The 19,620-nt window shown below is 32.5% G+C and overlaps 3 protein-coding genes and 1 non-coding gene across 4 annotated transcripts; all 4 read right to left on the bottom strand.

The window, feature by feature from the left end:
- Nucleotides 1-3,183: 3,183 nt before the first annotated feature.
- LOC111880731 (60S ribosomal protein L11) lies at nt 3,184-4,703 on the bottom strand. The gene is made up of 5 exons (XM_023877148.3): nt 4,555-4,703; nt 4,339-4,446; nt 4,203-4,245; nt 3,666-3,861; nt 3,184-3,581 (listed from the first exon to the last, which is right to left on the bottom strand). The coding sequence occupies exons 1-5, from the start codon at nt 4,555-4,557 to the stop codon at nt 3,383-3,385; spliced, it is 549 nt and encodes a 182-aa protein (XP_023732916.1). The 5' UTR covers nt 4,558-4,703; the 3' UTR covers nt 3,184-3,382.
- A 28-nt stretch (nt 4,704-4,731) lies between these two features.
- TRNAE-CUC (transfer RNA glutamic acid (anticodon CUC)) lies at nt 4,732-4,804 on the bottom strand. Its single transcript has one exon. It is a non-coding gene; the product is annotated as a tRNA-Glu (tRNA).
- An 814-nt stretch (nt 4,805-5,618) lies between these two features.
- On the bottom strand, nt 5,619-11,016 carry LOC111880805 (probable LRR receptor-like serine/threonine-protein kinase At5g45780). The gene is made up of 11 exons (XM_023877220.3): nt 10,452-11,016; nt 10,214-10,346; nt 9,819-9,890; nt 9,391-9,534; nt 9,206-9,277; nt 8,795-8,854; nt 8,347-8,417; nt 8,058-8,204; nt 7,625-7,963; nt 6,827-7,218; nt 5,619-6,145 (listed from the first exon to the last, which is right to left on the bottom strand). Exons 1-11 carry the CDS (start codon nt 10,585-10,587, stop codon nt 5,822-5,824), a joined length of 1,890 nt encoding a protein of 629 aa, XP_023732988.1. The 5' UTR covers nt 10,588-11,016; the 3' UTR covers nt 5,619-5,821.
- Nucleotides 11,017-15,322: 4,306 nt separating this feature from the next.
- Nucleotides 15,323-19,410, bottom strand: LOC111880707 (shaggy-related protein kinase eta). Its single transcript, XM_023877128.3, has 12 exons — nt 19,158-19,410; nt 18,260-18,352; nt 18,087-18,146; nt 17,555-17,827; nt 17,401-17,475; nt 17,263-17,319; nt 16,865-17,005; nt 16,693-16,743; nt 16,515-16,610; nt 16,359-16,442; nt 16,149-16,250; nt 15,323-15,779 (listed from the first exon to the last, which is right to left on the bottom strand). The coding sequence occupies exons 1-12, from the start codon at nt 19,170-19,172 to the stop codon at nt 15,687-15,689; spliced, it is 1,140 nt and encodes a 379-aa protein (XP_023732896.1). The 5' UTR covers nt 19,173-19,410; the 3' UTR covers nt 15,323-15,686.
- Between the last annotated feature and the right edge of the window lie 210 nt (nt 19,411-19,620).

The raw sequence follows: 19,620 nt of genomic DNA, 5'->3' as shown, positions 1-19,620 counted from the left end.
CAAAGCAGATAAGCCTCAACCACCAATTAAACATGTGCACATATATCAGATAATCACATAATAGTCTATAGACAGACAAACCGACCTAACAGATCATAACAACATAATAACATCCTATCTACCAGGATACCGAACTAACAGATCACACTAGCATAACATCATCCTATCTACCAGGATACTGATCTAACAGATCATACTAGCATAACATCATCCTATCTACCAAGATACTGATCTAACATACTGATCTAACAGATCATACTAGTATAACATATCAGGATAATAATCCAAAAGGGTTGGGCTTGGTGCCTTAGACCCTTAAAGTATAGTGAAGAAAACTCACCTCATAAATTTCGAACTGTAGTGATAAGGTCAAACTCTCAAATCACAGCCACGAACTCCACCACCTTTAAAATGATGCCAAGATGAAGTAGAGTCAGATCCACAGGCTCGTCTTTGCTCCAAGCTCCTTATACTTCAAGCCTTCTTCACTAAATACACCAAAAGCACTCTTTAATCCTCACAAACACTCAAGAACAAGGTCTAAGCTTTTTAGGGTTTATATTGGCCATCAAGAGGTGGTAAGGGACTGGAGGTAAGGACTTTAGGCCTTTTAAATAGGGTGCAAACCCTAAAAATTAGAGTTTCATCTTCCAGCTCCTACTCGTCGAGTCCGGGTCCTCCGACTCGTCGAGTATGTCCAATAATCCACGCGGGCTAACCCGCCTTTACACGACGAATTTGGGCAACCAACTCGTCGAGTAGGTCCATAAACATGTGTATAATGCTTTAAAACTTATACCTAGGAGTCAGGGTGTTACACATTGTAAGTTGATTATAAGCATTGTAGGCTTGCTTAGTGATAAAATATGACTTAAAAGATATGCTTAGTTCAATTAAGTTTCGATATTGGGTAGTATCTTATTAAGGGTACGAGCGTGATTGGAATAGAGAGTAGAAACTATGTTCGAGGAGATTGACGATCAGTGGAGTATGTCCTACGTACAAAAGTACTCTCTAAGTACAATGTGTTTCTTTTGTCGGGGTATTATTATGTTCTGGGGTACGAGTCCTACTCATACCAAGGTACTATAATGTGCCAGAAGTATTATCATGTAAAAAGTAGTTTTTTTACACTATTGTGTGTCGGGGTATGGAGCGTACAAGAGTACTTTATTAGTATTTCCCCATACTTTTTCTTTTGATGAGCTTTGTGTGTCAGTGTTTCCTTTCACGAAGTAATTAAGGGAACGTCGTAGTCTGCCTAATAGAGTGTGTCCGTAATAGACCACGGCTAGGTATGTCTGATGTTATATTGCCAGATAGGGTGAGTCTGGGGGTAAAATACCTCATGGTGTCAGACCACTGCTAGGCACAGTTATCTAGATAACAACCCCTAACTTAATTGTCTTGTTGTTTTTATGAACGGAGGTTCGTGGTGAAACTTACTCCGTTCCCCTCATTTGATGTATTTATTGATCCTCGTTTGTTATCAGGGAATTTCCAAAGCAGCGTCGTCATTTCGTTGTTCATATTAATCCTTTAGGCTAGATCACAAGAACGTTGTATAGAATCAGTAATTGGGAATCGATGGGATGGGATAAACTGTTTTAGAGATATGATATATCAGTGTTAATGATAATAGTTAGTTTTGCAGGCTTGAAATATACATTATTATCACATTGTGGGATTAAAACCCCTATATAGTCACCAGGTTTCCCAACCTGATCCACTCAGTTTATTATATCACAAGTAGAGATGTTAAAGATACATTCTGCTGAGAAATTTAAGGAGTATTAAGCCACTAGTTTAAATTACTGTAAGACTTGTAATAATTCGTTATGCTTAGGTTTATGTATTGATGATGATATCCCAATGTTTTAATATAATTAAAAATACATTTCTTCGGATTTGCTTTCATAATATCATTAGCATGTTTTCTGGGAACAAATTCCGCAATATTATTCTTCAAAAATGATACTCTAATTTTTAAATAAGCATAAACACATCGGTATTTTTTGGCCGTGAAATTGAGGATGTCACAATACGAAAACCATTAGTTCTCTTTTCTTCAAACAAACACAGAATCCTTCTAGTAATTTGGTTTACGATTTCTGTTCCTAGATTCGTAAGTGTCCTATTGGATTATCCTATGCTGAATTTCTTGTAACCCAAACATAAGGTTGAAATATCAGTTCGGAAAATGTTCACACGATCCAAGCTGGGGTATCCAGATCTCCAATATAAACCCTAATTCCTCCAACAAAATATGATCCCGCACTAGGGCTATTATACTTGGTCTACGAACATCAAATCTCTGAAGTTGTCGATAGAAGATTTTGAGGATGGTGCTAAAAATATGAAACTTTACTTGTTGGCTAGCAAGATTTTCTTTTATCTTGTTTTTTCTAACATGGAATTAGGGTTTAATATTTTGTAATTGTCAGTCCATATAGTTTATATTATTGTCATGAATTTTCTTTTGTTGGTTTGGTGTTATGATAGTTATAAGGTTTTTTTGGATTTACTTATTTTGATGAATTGACCTATGTACATTGTCAATGTCAACCCATTATGGTTATACCTCACTATTATAGTAATGGAAATTTTTGTATAATAAGGTAACGGCATATATATACATAATAAGGTAACGGTGAAAGATGATAATGCCAATGTTATAAACACTACCACAATTAATACATGCACATACATACATTATGACGATAATGTGAAACTTGTAATCTATGGTTTGGAAAGATGTTAAACACCATTACCATAATATATATGTTCAACAACATATGAAAAACAAAAACATATGACAATATGTTCAATGCCAAAAACAAAAACATATGCATGTTATTAAAAAACACACCAAATGCAAGAGATTGAACTTTATAACCACAGCCATATGTGTTACCAAAACAAACATACCATGTACAAGTGTAACCCAAATTACAAACCTAAATAGTCATTATCCAAAAACAACAATCATAACAAGGGTTTTACACAAGAAAATCATATCACTATACTCTTCTTCATCATTATGTACTATGATGTGCTGTATTGTATCATTGTCTTCATTTCCAAGAAAAATACAAACACAAACCATTTTTCCAATTTTCTCTTTATATTATCTTTTGTTTATAAATTAAGACTGCTTACTATTCAAAATGAACAAAAAAACCATCAAACAAAGCATTTTTCTGTTAAAGATACCAAAACAAAAACATTATCTCAAGAATCTTGTAGAAAACATTTGAGCAAAATGAAAAGGAGTTTGCATAACTTCCTGCCTAAAAGAACTACTACCATAACATAAACAAATCAAAAACAACACCATAACTAGTCTGGATTGAAAAAGACAAAATGGACATAACAAAATCTCTTATGCTCCAATTTGTTGGGATTTGTTGAGGATAACTCCTTCATACTTAACCTGAAACCACTTCATTGCATCGTCCTTTGTAACTCTGTGTTGGATCCCAACACGCGCCTTGCACCTTCGGCGTCTTCCCACACGGTATCCTGGCCTTTCAAGAACCACAAAGAAATCCATTCCATAGATTCCAGTTGAGGGATCATATCTGCAATTTCACAAAATAAAGGGTTCAAAATAATACTTTTTGATTCCCATATTAGATGATGTGCCAAAATTGACATGTACTTACTTGATACCAAGATCAATGTGCTCCTGGATACCAAATCCAAAGCAACCAGTGTCACTGAAATTGCGCCTCAAAAGTTCATATTCCTTAACCTTCAATCCACTCTCCAAAAGCTGCATTGCTTTGTCTCCTCTAACAGTTACATAGCATGCAATCTTTTCATTACGCCTGATCCCAAAAGATCTCACAGTGTACCTTGCTGTATCATAAAACAACAAAATCATGAACACCTAAACAGACGATTGGAAATAAGTGGCAGAATCATGAAACAATCAAAGCAACATTATGTATTCATTATTTCATTTCTGATGCAAAAAAGCTTGCTCATTTAACTTGACAAAAGCGAACGGATTAAAACTAAGGTTTCAGTCTACAAAAGTATGATTGATTTTAACTAAAGCAATGTTATTGTGGTGCTTCTATTGTCAGTTTCGTGTTAAATAGAACATAAAACGGAAAACACACAACCAGTGGGAGGAACACAAGGTCTTATTTGGAGCCAAAACGAAGACAATGGAGAGATGATGAAGTATATCTTACCCTTGGAAAAGACAGGGGATTGGCCACTGAGTTGCTCCAAAACCTAATCGCAAAAAATAAGAACTAAATCAGTAAGCGATTACAGCAACGAGAATACGAACAGATTTAGACAGAGAGATTGGGAGAAGCGTTCGACCTTAGCAGCACGAGTGAGACGATCACCACTTTCACCAACGGAGATGTTCAGAACCAGTTTCTGAACCTTAATCTCCCTCATTGGATTAGCTAGCTTCCTCTCTGACGCCTACAACACATTTCATTCAAGGTGTAATTATCATATGAACAAAAAAGAGTTCGGATCAGATCACAACAAACAAAACAAATATAAACCGGCGTTTGAAAGGACGTTTACCATTGTAGTTGCGGAAGAGTGCGGCGGCGTAGGGGTGTCGATGTAAGAGCAGAAATGAGGGCGAAGGGAGATGAAAAGGGTTTTATTAGAAACTTAAGGCCTGTTAGGGTTTCGTTCAACAAAATGTTGAAAGCGAAATGACATTTTTGACCCTGATTTGGAGAGCTTGCAAAAAAATTCCGTTGCCGGGACTTGAACCCGGGTCTCTCGGGTGAGAGCCGAGTATCCTAACCAACTAGACTACAACGGATTTATGACTTGCTTTCGTAACGATTTTAAATAACCGTTGTCTATTTAATAAAATGATAAATGGTATTTTTTTTTTATCAACTAGACTACAAAAAAGTTGTTGCTTTTCCTCAATAACATAATTAACCCAAATCCCGTACAAATAGGGTGAAAGGAAGGCAGGATTGTCAACAACATTCAGTATAAAGTTAAGAGACTGCTTCCGTAGGAGACCTCTAGCAGAAGGAAAAAAATAAATTCAATAATTGTTATTTTTTTTTAAATAGCACCTGCCTTGACGTTATCATTACAAAAGATCTTTGTATATAAAACATCAACCCTATATGAATTAAAATGGAATGTCTTAAAAAGCGTAAAATGTAAACAAAAATATGATCGACTAGCATATGTGTTAACTATTGAGTAATTAATCAACTTGTGTTTATTCTTATCTAATTGAGTCGAGTTAAAATTGAACTTGTCTATCAAACTTGTTTGATGACTAGCAAGCATAGTGATGATGGATATTATGCAGGCATTTGAATTAAGTTCAAGTTTGCATCAAAGTGACACCTATGTTATAAATACTATGATTCAGTCACTTACTTTTTGCAAAGTATAGTAAGAGCAACAAAGAAAACTCAAGAACCTTAATTTTTTTTTTTTAAACGGCAAACTAACTAATCTACTCCTAAATAAGCACATATGTCTCCACCGAGACTTGAACTCCTGACCTCTCAAATAAGATGGTCACTCCATACCGCTAGGCCATTGGCCCTTTTCAAGAACCTTAATGACATAAATACAAGTGAAAGGGGTAAATGTCAATTTCCAAATAACTCCAAGAACTAAACATATATATACCAAGTACAATTTTTGAAATTCTTACAATATTTCAAATAGGTACTCAAAATGTCAAAGCCATGTCATCATCCTTGACTATAAAACTTATGGCTACATCTCTTTACAAAAACTTTCTAAAACCAGAACCCCTAAACTTTAAATATTCACAATTACACCACAATTAATTCAAAATCTGTCACCGGGGTCCCGATAGCTCCATTGCTTCAATTATAAACGAAGACCCTTCATGAGCATCACTATGATTTTTGAAAAAACTAAAAGTCGTTCCCTCAAATTGTTGTGTGGGTCCCGTTTGTGTGTCTTCCAAATTGACCGGTTGACCCGTGATACCTTCTAGAACCTTCATGACTTGTGACATTTTTGGTCTAGAATTTGGTTGTGCAATAGTGCAAACAAGAGCAAGTTTTACAGCCTCATTGAGCTCTTCTTTGTCATAACAACCATTAAGATCTCGATCTATTAATACTTGTAGTCGTTTTTCTTCGTATAAAGTTCTAACCTATAAAAGTCAAATAAACCAAGTCAACGCCTTGACCTTGACCAAGTACTTGAGCTAAAAACCAAAAAGTAGTATACTTTTTAGACCTTAGTTAAGGGCAAAATACAAAATTACATGTACTTTCATTGTTTTACTTTGTACTTTCACCGTTTTATCAATTTAGAACACTTTTTTATGATAATGATAATAATAGTTCAGCATCTTAATCAAAAAAAATAATAACAATAATAGCTTAATGAGTAAAAAGTATAGAGTAAATTACATGAATGGTCCCTATGGTTTGGGATAATTTGCACGCTTGGTCTCTAACTTATTTTGTTAACTTGGAATGTCCCTACTGTTTGTTTTTATTACACGCTTGGTCCCTACAATTTGTTTTTGTTACACGTTTGGTTCTTATCTTACCTAAAAAGACTATTATTTAAATAGGGAAAAATTGTGAGGTAGGTAAGGTGAGGTGAGGGGGTGGGGTTGGGAGTGTGTTTATTTAAATAAATTAAAAAATCAAGGGCAAAATAGTCTTTTTAAGTAAGACAGAGACCAAACGCGTAACAAATACAAATAGTAGGGACCTTCCGAGTTAAAAAATTAAATTAGGGACCAAACGTGCAAATTACCCTAAACCATAGGGACCATTCGTGTAATTTACTCAAAAGTATAATAGAAGAGGAGATTGCTTACCAAATCAAGAATCATTCCCTTTTGAAGTTGACCATTTCCTGCATCTAATGCCTTTTGACCTGTAATAAGTTCCAATAAAAGAATCCCAAATCCAAAAACATCTGTTTTTTCCGAAGATTGTCCAGTGGAGAGATATTCCGGTGCGATGTGGCCCACAGTACCACGAACAGCAGTTGTGACGTGTGAATCGCGGGGGTCTAACAACTTAGCGAGACCAAAATCACCAACAACTGCTTCAAAATTCTCATCTAACAAAATATTTGCAGCTTTTACATCTCTATGGATTATCTTCGGATTACATTGTTCATGTAAATACACAAGTCCCCTTGCAGCTCCGAGTGCAATATGCATCCTTCTACTCCAATCCAAAATTGGCCTTTCATGACCACAGTCTGTAAATCGAAGTTTATAAAATTAAAGAAAAACGTATTGAAAACGACAACAATACGCTTTGGAGAAACGAATTTGTAAAAAGCTTATTGATTAAGTGTTGTATGAACAACGATTGTTTCTTTTTGGACTGATTGAGTCGTCTGAATGAGAATAAACGACAATTTACCTTTATGTTGACTTTCGAGAGTCAAAATCACAACTTTTCAATATTGAGTTTCATCGAAAACCTATGTACTTTTGACAAGAAGACGCATCGACATTCGACACTAAATTATGTAAAAAGCATCCCAATTTGGGTTAAGGACATTGAGAAAGATAAATAAAGAATCTTATTAATTTCGAATTCCCAACTTATTAGGTTTGACAACAAGAGACAAAGGGATTATTAGGTTAGATAATAGATACCTCTCAATCGATCTGCAACACTTCCATTAGGCATATAAGGGTAAACAAGTAATCTTTCATCCGAAGTCAAACAAAACCCATAAAGACGTAAAAGATTCCTATGTAATGCCAAGCTTATCATCTCAAGTTCAGTCTGAAATTGGACTTCCCCTGAGAAATTAGGGTCTTTTAGTCTTTTCACAGCCACCAAAGTCTTATTTATAAGACACCCTTTGTAAACCACTCCAAATCCCCCTTGTCCTAAAATATTCTTGGAACTAAAATTCCCTGTTGCCACTTGCAATTCACGAAATGTAAATCTTTTCAAATGCCCCACATTAAATTCATAATCTTGTTGCACTGCAAATGTTTGAATTGTTAGTATTTTGTGAAAAAAAAAATCCAAATAAATGGATCATTAAGGAAAGATGGTTTGTTTGTAGAAAATATATACCATAAGATGTACATATAAGGCGAGATCGATACCAGTGGACCCCACAAACAAGAAGCATAATAGAAATCACAAATGTGCAACTAACTCCCACCATAACAGACACAATCCAATGGTGCTTGTTGTCTATTTTCTTGTTTGAATTAGCTTCTAAGAAAGTGAAACAAAAAGTTATTGGTATATATAAGACATTGATCATATAAACGATTCAAGAAAAAAACATATCAACAATCACAAAAGTAGAAAACATGGAAAGGTTTAAAATTGGAGAACTAATATCAAAGTTACTTACCATTAGCCACTTTGGGGACATTGATACAATTTAATGAGGATGAAGTGCAAAGATAGTTGTTCCCTGTAATCCTGCATTACCAATTATTCATATTAAATATTTGTGCCAAAAACGTTATGCATGTGAAATCTTAAAAGTAACATGAATCATATGTTTGATTCGTTATTAACGGATTTGATAAAGAATATATTTCTAATCTTTATTATGAGAAAATCTTCGGAAGTTTTCGTAACTCTTTTCAAAAATTTACAATTGCAAAATACAACTTACTTTCACAATTGTATTCATTTAGCCACTAAACTAATACTTTTTATCAATTTAGCCACTAAATTGTTATTGTAATAACCATTACAAAAACGATAGTTCAATGGATAAATCAATAAAATGGTGAAAGTACATTATATGCTTTATATATTTTTCAATTTCCAATAAAAAGTAAAAATCTTACTTGTAGTCTTTAGCTCTTATTTTTGGTGAGGCACCACTGAGATTATTGAATGACACATCCCTGTAAACAAATTGTCAGAATTTAGTGATTTAATTCCTGCTTCAAAAAAAGTTCCAAATTATTCATAATGTTAAAACATCTACCCAGTTTTAGCAATTTCATCTAAATACAAAACAATTTTCACTGCTATAATTGGGTAGATTTTCGAAGTTAATAAGAAAAGAAATGATCATACAATGATATAATTTGGTATACTTTTCATAGTACAAAGTCTTCATAATAAAAAAGCTGGAATTACAATATTGAAATAAAAAGAAATGAGAGTATGTTGCTAGTTATTGCATTTTACGGTTTTACCCTTCTTTCAAATGTCAAATCAAACAAAAGAAAGGCAAATGATGAATGACATACAAGAATGAAAGACCTGTGAGGTTTGCCACAGGTCCAGGAATATCCCCTGACAACTTGTTTTTGTTGAGCCTCCTGAAAACATATAAAATCAAATTATTATCAGATATAATAATCAAAGGTTGAAATAAATATATTTTTTAAAAAAAAATGAGAAAACAATGAGTTGAAACTTGATAAAAACTTACAGATAACTTAGACGAGTCAAGGATCCCAATGAACTTGGGATTTCACCTACAAACTCATTACTTGATAAATCAAGAGTTTCTAATTCTCTAAGTTTTCCAATTTCAGCTGGAATTGCACCAGATAATGCATTGTTTTGTAGTAACCTGTATAAAATTCAGCCAAAAATATAAAAGAAATGACTAAGATGTTTTTTTTCTCCTTTTTTACATAATGCAGAAAGAACGACTTAATAGATACCCAAAAAGGAAATCTAACACTTTTCATGGTATAGAGTACTACCAAAATTCGGATGCTATAACTAAAAAAATGTGTTGTATATGGATATCTCTTGAATAAGTTTTTATAAACATGATCAAAACATAGATAGCCTATTAAATGAAAATATCCTTATATAAATAAAAGACACAAAAGAGTTCAATAAACTCACAATGTATGAAGATGTCCCAAATTCCCAATACTTGGGGATATTGTTCCCCCCAATCCAGTACTAGCCATTTCACTACAAAGGATTAGCAGAAAACATATTAAAAAAAAAAAAGTTAAACTACACAAAATACGAATGTGTTCCCTTTGTTTCAAATTTGGAGTTGACTTTTTGAATAGTTGGAGTCAATTTTTGGACAAAACATCATAATGGGGTCTCTTCTTTTTGGGTTGAAATAATGGTCTTTTTGCGCTAAAAAGCCTAAATAAATGGTTACCAATTCAAAAGAATTGATAATGGAAGCTAAAGTTGACTTAAAAGTTGTAACAAAGGGAGTGCTTTTAGATTAAATAAAGATTAAGGTTAAAAAGGGGGAAACTTATATAGTAAATACTAACAGAGAAATTACAAAACCCTCGGAAGAACAAGCGACCATGTTCCAAGTACAAGGATCAACAGAATTGATGTCCCATCCATCAAGAACATGATATTCATCGATCATTTTATTCTTCATAGACATCAATGCAGCCACTATCAAATCAACATTTCATAAATAAGGTTAATCGAATCAGAAAACGACATTTTTTTCAACAAAAGTTTAATCTTTTTCTTTCTGCAATGTACCAAAATGCTTACCTTCATAGTTGACGCCCTTTGGAGAAAGAAGGCTATCGGAAGCACCCACCATTGAAACAGAAACCCTAAACAAAACCACCAGAATAATGACAAACTTCATACTGTTATCCCCGATTGTTTCCGACAAAAACCGCATAAAATCTTCCCCAAATAACAAGGCCCTTTAGATCTTTCACTGCAAACACGCGATACCTAGAAAGATTTCTCGCAAAAAAAAACCTAAAATAAAGGGACACTTGAGTTAAAATTGGAATGAGGTTGGTTTCTACAGTTCTGAAGACAAAATGTTGTGTTTTTTGTTTAATCTTGTTGGAATCGAAGCTCCTCGAGTAACTAAAATGATAAAATTTTAACTTGTTGCAGGTGGTTTCTAATGTTAATTGTATTGAAATGAATAAATTAATGAGAGGTAATGAGCATTGGGAGTGATGTTTGGAAAATTGGGGGAATCAATTTTCAAAGTTTAATAGAAAAAATGGAGAAGATTGAGATTTGGAAAATGACACAGATGGTTCCCTTCTCCATCTGGCATCTGCATACAGTCAAGTGACAAATTACCGATTAGTTGACTATCAGGGCTGTATTCTTGCTGACACTGATTTGCAGATTTCTGTTTTATCTTGTAAAAAATATTTATTTTTTTATTAATATCTAAATAAAATAGAAAGAATCTAGAGATCCAATAACAAAAGTTTATTTAATTATTTACAACACCAAAAATATTTGGCCACCCTAAGGTAACCTACTTTATTTTATGTATATTTTTAGTAACAAAGTATTTTTATATAAGATTTGCAATTAATTTTCTTCAATAGTTTATAAATGACTATTATAATTAGGTATTGTAGGTTATGTTGATTAATTAACTAGGTTATAACCGTGTATCACACGGGGTTAAGAACTTAAAATAACATAAATAATTCATAATAAGTGACTTGCTATAAAAGGATAGATAACAAAACTCAAATTTATATACATAACTAAAAACTAAGAACTTATCATGGAAGTAGCAATGATGTTTTTTGGCATAAAAATGAATGGATTATCATATTTTGTTTCAAAATTTAAAGTAGCATGGTGTTTTATGCTTAAAATTTAAAGTAGCATATTATAGTTGGGTTAAAAATGAAAGTATCATTCTGTTGTTTGCTTAAAAATAAAAGCAACATGTTAATGTTGGTTCAAAAATGAAAGTAGTATGTTATTTTTGTCGTAAAAATGAAAGTGGCATTTATTTTTTGCCATAAAGACGAAAGTATCATGCTACTTATCGCTTAAAAATGAAAATAGCATGCTATGTTTGTTGTAAAAATAAAAGCATCATGTTATTTTTGTCGTAAAAATTAAAATAGTATGCATATTTTGTTTTTAAAATTGAAATAGCATGCTATTTTTCGTTTAAAAGTGAAAGTTGCATTTTATTGTTGGTTTAAAATGAAAGTAACATATTGTTGTAGGCTTAAAAATAAAACTATCGTGCATATTTTTCATTTAAATGAAAGTATCATGATATTTTCTACTTAAAAATAAAAGTAGCATGTTATTGTTGGGTTAACAATAAATAGGATTGTTAGATGGATGTAGGATTTACAGGTGGGTTGATTTAGGGGAGCTTCCAGCTAAATGTGTATTTGAAAAAATGAAACAAATCAACCATAAGAGTTTTAATTGAATGCCTGTAACACCGACATGAGAGAAGAGTTTCTTTCACTTTAAAACTTAAAAGGCCTAATTCAGCAGAATGCTCTTGTAACTTTGATTTTTGATACAGTGATCACCATTAAACAGCAACATGGAAGCTTCAAGAAAGGGCTTATATATCATGCTTACATACGCCCAAGAGAAATTATTGTAATAGGTAAAAGAAACCATTTCTAAAAAGAAATTTAAATAAGAATTACGGTATTAATAGTAGAGTGATCAAATACGAGATATTTGTTTTTTTTATAGTAGTTTACTTTTGAGCAATGGGTAGTCCTCTTTTGTACAAATTCTTCTTAAGCTAACAAAAATGAGTAAATTACAAAATGGTCCCTAATGTTTATAAAAAATTCCAATATTGGTCCATATTTAGAACATTTCCCACGGTTATTCTTGAGTTTGAATACTATGTCATATATGGTCCATCTCTACAAACGTGGCCTGAACCTCCTATTAGTATTTTGTTATTTTTCTTCTTTCTCCACCCCCTGTCATTTAATACTAATAATTTTTTCTCAACTCTAATGATAGAGTACATTAGTCTTCAATACTTCATTACCTCCTCTTTACTTTTTCTACATCTCGTTCTCCATCTATCTTGTATTCGGTTAAAAGAACACATTTAGATGAAAAAGTACTTTTAACTAACTCCATTTTTAGAAATCTCATGTGAAGCGGTAGCAAAATAAATAACTAATTCAAAAGAATTTTTAGAAATCTCATGTGAATCGGTACCTGAAATCGGCAAGACAAAAAGATACATTAAAACAACCATTTTTTGGCATTCAATTTCTTTTTTTTTTTTTCAGATTTACCGATGTAAAGCGGTAACAGAATAAACATTAAAGGATATTCGATTTTACATAGCAATATGACAAAAACTTTAAAATTTATTGTAGTATGTGTTTACGAGAGCTCTTGTAGAACAAACAATGAAAAGGTGATTCGATGGTGTAGAAATACTAACATCTTACCATACTTATTTTGACGTTGCATTTCAGAAAACCATTGTAGAATAAACAATTAAGCATCTAGGGTAAAGGCATCATAATTCCGACTCTATACAATCAAGTATATTATACTGAAACAACATCTTTGAAACATAGGATTTTTAGGTAAATAAGTCATGATTAGTTCCATAATTTGAGTAATTAACTAAGGCTAAACAACCACTCTAATGTTAAAGAATTCCCACATTTATCACAAAAAAGAACTTAATTTAGGAAAAAAAAAGTCAACTGAGCCAATGACCGATATACATGAAAGTAAATTTCCATTTCTCCATACGTTGCTTCCTTATTTCTAAACTCCCCATTTCTCCATGTCTATTCCTTGCAAAACTCAATATTTTTCAAACTTCTAATAATCCAGAGGTTAAGAAAGAGGAGATACCCGATTGTGAAAGCATGATATAGAACCGGATCCATGAAAAAAAACCTATTTAAGAAAATAAAAAGTTGATTACAGAGGGGGTCCAAAGAAAGAAGGTGGCTGCAGTTTGTGTTGGTGCGTGCTACCTCCGAGCTAAATAAGAAAAAAAAAAAAAAAAAAAAAAAAAAAAAACAGATTAGTCACACTTGGTAAAGATGATCTGAGACCTCAGACCTTAAACCATATGATTGCCTCTCTTCATAGAATATAGGTTAATTTATAGAAGAAATCGAACTCATATATTTTTTTTCTTCAAAAATCTACCTCTACCAATATTGCAAATGAAATACAGTATCAATTGATGCACCCAAGAATAAAAATATGGATACGATTCTGAAAGAGAGAAAAGATGAGAGTGTTTCAAATTTAGAGGGTGTTCGGGAATACTTTTTAAATGACTTTTGCCTTTTAACTTTTCTAAAAAGTTAAAAAAATATTTGGAAGATGAAAAAGTTCTTTTCAAAATAACTTTTTGTAAAGAAGAAAATAGTGGGTTTTCAAAAGTCATGAAATTGTGACTTTTTGTAACTTTTGAACTTTTAAAGCTAAATCACACTCAAAAATAAAAAAATACTACCTAAACATTTTTTAAAAACAACTTTTGGCTTTTGCTTCTTCAAAAGAACTTTTGGACTTAAAAAGTAATCTCAAACACCCCCTTAGAATTTCAATGTTGGATTCATCTCAAAGAAATAACAAAGGATGAAGAAGGGTCATAGATGGTAACGTAGGTCCATTGAACATGAAGCGTATTAAAGGTAGGGCGGCCTTAGGCAACTGGCTGTTTGGTTCGCATCAAATATTGCAGCAATCTAAATGGAGATTGCAAGAAGGTAGGTTTTATAGATTTTACAACCAAATGAAGCTAGAGATTTTGAAATTAAACTATAGAGAGATTCAAGGGATCGAAATTTAGGGAGATATTTGGGGTAAGATTTGATTGAAATTTTTGAAAATAAATTTCTGTTTTTTTGGATTTTGAAATATCTGATTGAAAAGGAAAATATATAAGTAGGAAAACATAACGTAGAGGGTCCAAAAGAATGACATGTTGCACGTTAGATGTTTAAAAAGATGACAAATAACAAGTTTAAGGTCTTTTATTAGAAGAGAAGATTATATGGAAAATAGTGACTAAAATGTTAAAGATAATGTCATTATTAGAAAACAAACTATTTTCATTTTGTTTTAAATGGTACCTAATGTTATTTTTGTGCATTTCAAATGTGTAAACTCTAAAAAAAAAAAAAAAAACTAATAAACAGGAGAATTCATCTGATTAGAAGGTTTGTTGGTTAACATGACAATGGTGATGCTTAAAGGCAATTGTCTCTTTAAATTGTCATTTTTCTTTCCTTCCCCCTATACCTACAAACAAAAAATACAACTTCTTTAGATCATGTCATCATCTTCATCGCCACAATCAAAGAGTAACAAGAAGAGAGAAAACATTGTTCGATGATTCTTTTTAGGTTTGGATTTTAATTTGAATATTTAGGGTTTTGGTCCTATTTAGTTTTAGGTTCTAACTTAATCTAATTTTTTAGTTGTAAGTGATGATATAATCCAAAAGTGGTGACAATGGCAAAAAATAATATTGATTGAGAAAATTGATGGTTGGGAAAATGATGGAGGAGGTGGTGGTATAAGGTGGTCAGAGACGGTGGTGTTGGTGGCATACCACTCATCACATCACAAGGCAGGGGTGGTGTTCCTCATATAGAAAAGAAACACTCATATATAGTTTACCTGACTTCATTAAGTCAATTAAATTGAAAACAAACAGCACCTACAGTTTCTGGAGGTATTTACATAACAAGTTTTAAAAAAAAAAAAAAACAAAAAAACAAAAAAAAAAAAAAACATAGTGATAATAGTATTGTTATTGTATGCCTACAAAATGAGTGGGGTATATAATGCCTCCCAATATTGGCAAGCAAGAAACAACCAAAACTCCACACCTTTCACTTCTCGTCTCCATGTATTTCTAGCTATATAAACTTTGGTTCTTTGGGCTTCAAACTTTACCCTTGTGTAAAAAGACCTTTATGCCCATCTTCACAAATCCTGTAAATCAGCTTTCCTCATAATATGACATGATCTTTACCCTGAAGGCTGTGGAAATTGTAAATTCATTTGCCTCCTCACATGTTCAGGAATCAACCTGTTGACAAGCTCTACAGATGCTCCTGACAACTGGACCCATAAAAAAATACCATTTAGTAAACCACCATAAAAATATATATATATATATATATATATATATATATATATATATATATATATATATATATATATATATATATATATATATATATATGATTTAAAAGTTACATTACGTTAAAAAATGGATATTTAGCTAGATGTTTTCTTTTTTGACATAATGTTAGAAAGAATAGATTGTCAAGGAAAGAAGGATATTTTGCTCATTAAGTCCTCCTACCTTTTTACAAATTTGCCATTATTTAAGTTTTCTTTCCATTTTCCCAAGTGTAGTGTCATTTTTTTTCCTCAAAATATTTATTTAACATCATTTATCCAAAGAGTTAATTAAACATGGTTTACCTCTTGTTTGAAGTTAAAAAGAGGAGGCAATGGTCGACCATTTGGTAAGTGAGCATTTGGTTGTCTTATCTCATCAAAGAACGGATGTGCCATAGCTTCAAGCTGCCCATAAAATCATACATACATCATTATATATATATATATATATATATATATATATATATATATATATATATATATATATATATATATATATATAAAGGAACTTACAGCATTGCAGCGAAGACTTGGGGAGTATTGTAGGAGTCGAGATGCAAGGTCAATTGCTTCTGGAGGCATCCGTTTATGGAAAACCTTTAAAAAAACAAATTTACTTTTTTTAGAAAGATGAACACCAGAAAATATAAAAAAATAAAAAGATCATACTTTGTGCCATGGGTGAGCTTTTATTTGAGGAAACCGAAAATCATTGTAGTTTGGATTCATGCATCTGATTTCTTCTCGAGTTGGTGTACCCAAAACCTAATAAATTTTTTATATATAAACCTTAAAAAACTATAAAATAACACTTTGAATTTTTAAGTCAACAAGAATAAAATCACACCTTGATGATCTCTACAAGCTGGTCAACAGCATTTTCTCCTGGAAATAGAGGCTACAAATGCGAAAAATGTCAAAATTAATACGTGAAGATGTACAATAATGTTTTTTTTTCCTTTTCGGATGGAAAATTTTATAAGATTTGTTACTTTTTTTTTTAAAAAAAAAATGTAAACCTGTCCAAGAAGAAGTTCAGCAAGAATGCAACCAGCTGACCAAATATCAATGGAGGTTGTGTATTCAGTAGCACCAAAAATCAGTTCTGGTGCTCGATAGAAACGTGAGCAAATGTATGAAATATTTGCTTCTCCCCTCACCTAACCATGGTTAAGTTAAATATATAGCATTTTAACTTTTAGAAAGAAAAATATATATTGTCAAAATAAGAAATATGATATGGAAACAATCATAATTTCACTGATTTGTTTACTATATAGCATTTTAACTTTTAGAAAGAAAAATCACACCATTGAAGTTATACATTGGTTTCGATTTATTAGCTTTCAGAATAATAAAAGGGCAAAATGGTCATTTTAACATTTCAAAAGTGAATTGAATGGGATTAAGAACGTACTAGCATTTTTGCACTTCCGAAATCACAAATCTTGACTTGATGAGTAAAAGGATCAACCTGAAAAAAAAAATTAACCCTAAGAAATTAAATAAAATAAAACCAAAAAAAGAAAACTTTCACAAAGACAAATTCACACACCAAAACATTTTGAGGTTTCAAGTCCCGATGGCATACTCCTGCAACCGTATGCATGTACGCAAGCCCCCTAAATATCTAAAAAAAACAAACATTCACTATCAGTCCCCGCAAAACAAAAAAGTAACAAAAAAAACCCCTTAAAAAACAAACTCACTTGATACGTATAAAGTTTCACATAAACGAGAGGCATATTTTGGCGTAGATCATTATAATGCTTTAAAACCCTAGAAATTGTCTCGGGGACATATTCCATAACAAGGTTTAAAAAAAGCTCTTCTTTGCTTGTAGTCGAATAGAAACAATGCTTTAATGTAACAAGGTTAGGATGCTCCATTGCACGCATTAATTGCAACTCACGATTCTTGTATCTTTTGTCTTGCAATACTTTTTTTATCGCAACCGTTTCTCCACTTTCTATGCATTTTGCCTAAAACAAAACAAAAAGTTATACAAAAATAATGACTTCGAGACTGTTTGATAGTTGCTGATTGAGTCAGATCTGATCGAGTCAAAGCCTTCTAAGTCTGTGTGGTATCAAACAGTCTGAATCTGACCGAGTGAGAAAGTCTACGAAATGAGGTTTTCGTAATTAAGTTCTAACTTTTTTAAAAATTTGACCTTGAATGTTTTTTCTTTTTCTTTTTTTTTTTTTTTTGAAATTTTGTTTTATTAAAAGAAATGGATACCTGGAAAACGGTTCCGAATGATCCGGTCCCTACAACGCGCTCCGCCATGTAACTAACGGTCTGCATGAAGTCAAATTCGTAATAATTTGTTGTGAAAAGCTTATTATTGAGATAGGTGTAAGTAAAATTACGAAACTACCCTTGGATTTTAGAAAAAGGCGGTGTATGTGTACCTGCTTTGGTTCTCCATTTTTGCCTCCGATTGTAGTTGATATGATGTGACCAGCTGCTGCTTCGTTCCCATCGATAACTGGGGCAGACATTTCCTGAATATAATTTATAAAGAAATTTTGTTGGATGAAAAGTTTAGGATATGATTTATGGAGAAAAAAATGCCAAAATAGAAATCTTGAGATGAAGATTTTGTATGAACAGAATTAGTATAGTGTTACTACTTTTCCTTTTCCTACTTTAGGGAATTAGGGTATTGAAGCATATGTACCAAAAAAAAGTGTATGAAAAACACAAATGAAGCTATTATTTTCAATTGTTTGTATATGGAAAAACATCCGAAATGATTATCTTTTACATTGCGATTAATGAGCCACAATGGTATACGAATACCAGATCAGCTCAAGAAATGAGAAAAAAACTCGTCGAAAAGAATTTGAAGTTCAGAAACAAATCTAAATCATATAATATAGCACTGATCTAGCAAGAATAAGCTTAACATTAACACAACTTCAAATAGAAAGTTCCGTATTATAGACCTTTGAAACCCTAATTGAACCCCTAGAACAACTCCAGATTATGAATCTTTGCCCTAACTCGACATAATCAACTCAAAGATTACAGAAGCGGAAACCCTAATCCCAATTTTGTAAGCTACAACACAATTCGAGCTTTGTTTCTTGATTTACTTTGAAATTCCCCAATTTACACAAACCAATAAGTAACTTTTACGCAAGAACTCCTCGAAAGAAGTCAGAAACCCTAACCCCAATTCTTTATGCTACAAGAGAGTTCGCGATTTCTTTCTTGATTTCCTTTAAATTCCCCAAAATTTACAGAAAACAAGAAAGGGGATTCACACAAGAAGTCCTGAGTTGTAACGAAAGATGTAGTATGTACCTGATCACCGGCCATTCTGAGCTCCGGCCTCCGGCGAGCGTGACAAAAAGGAGAAAATTTTGTTTTCCTCTTTTGGCGAGTTAGAGAAATGGAAAAAGAAAGCCTTTTTGATTAAATTTTCAGGTCATAAAGAGACCCCATCAGCCAAACAACTACATGTGAATACAGCTCTTCTTTCTTTTGGTATGTCGTGAGGTGATGAGAGAGAAAGTGAGCAAATAGTCTATGACTATTACTTTGCTTCACCCCACAAAAACTCAAAAAAGGGTGTTTTATATTCTTGAAATTGCAATGATGCCAATCCTTTTTTACAAACCGAGATTTATGGTATTTGACAAACGCAAAAGATGGGCCTTTCGCCATTAAAAGTCTCGACCATGGTGGTGGCTTTTGAAAGAGCCCTCATTGCAAACCTTTGGAAAAAGACAAAAGAAAAAATTATTTCCTTTTTTTTATAGTTTTC

The sequence above is a fragment of the Lactuca sativa genome, chromosome 7 (genome assembly GCF_002870075.4).
Source record: "Lactuca sativa cultivar Salinas chromosome 7, Lsat_Salinas_v11, whole genome shotgun sequence".
NCBI lineage: Eukaryota > Viridiplantae > Streptophyta > Magnoliopsida > Asterales > Asteraceae > Lactuca > Lactuca sativa.
The sequence above is the reverse complement of the archived record's forward strand: the minus strand, read 5'-3'. Positions and strand labels throughout refer to the sequence as shown.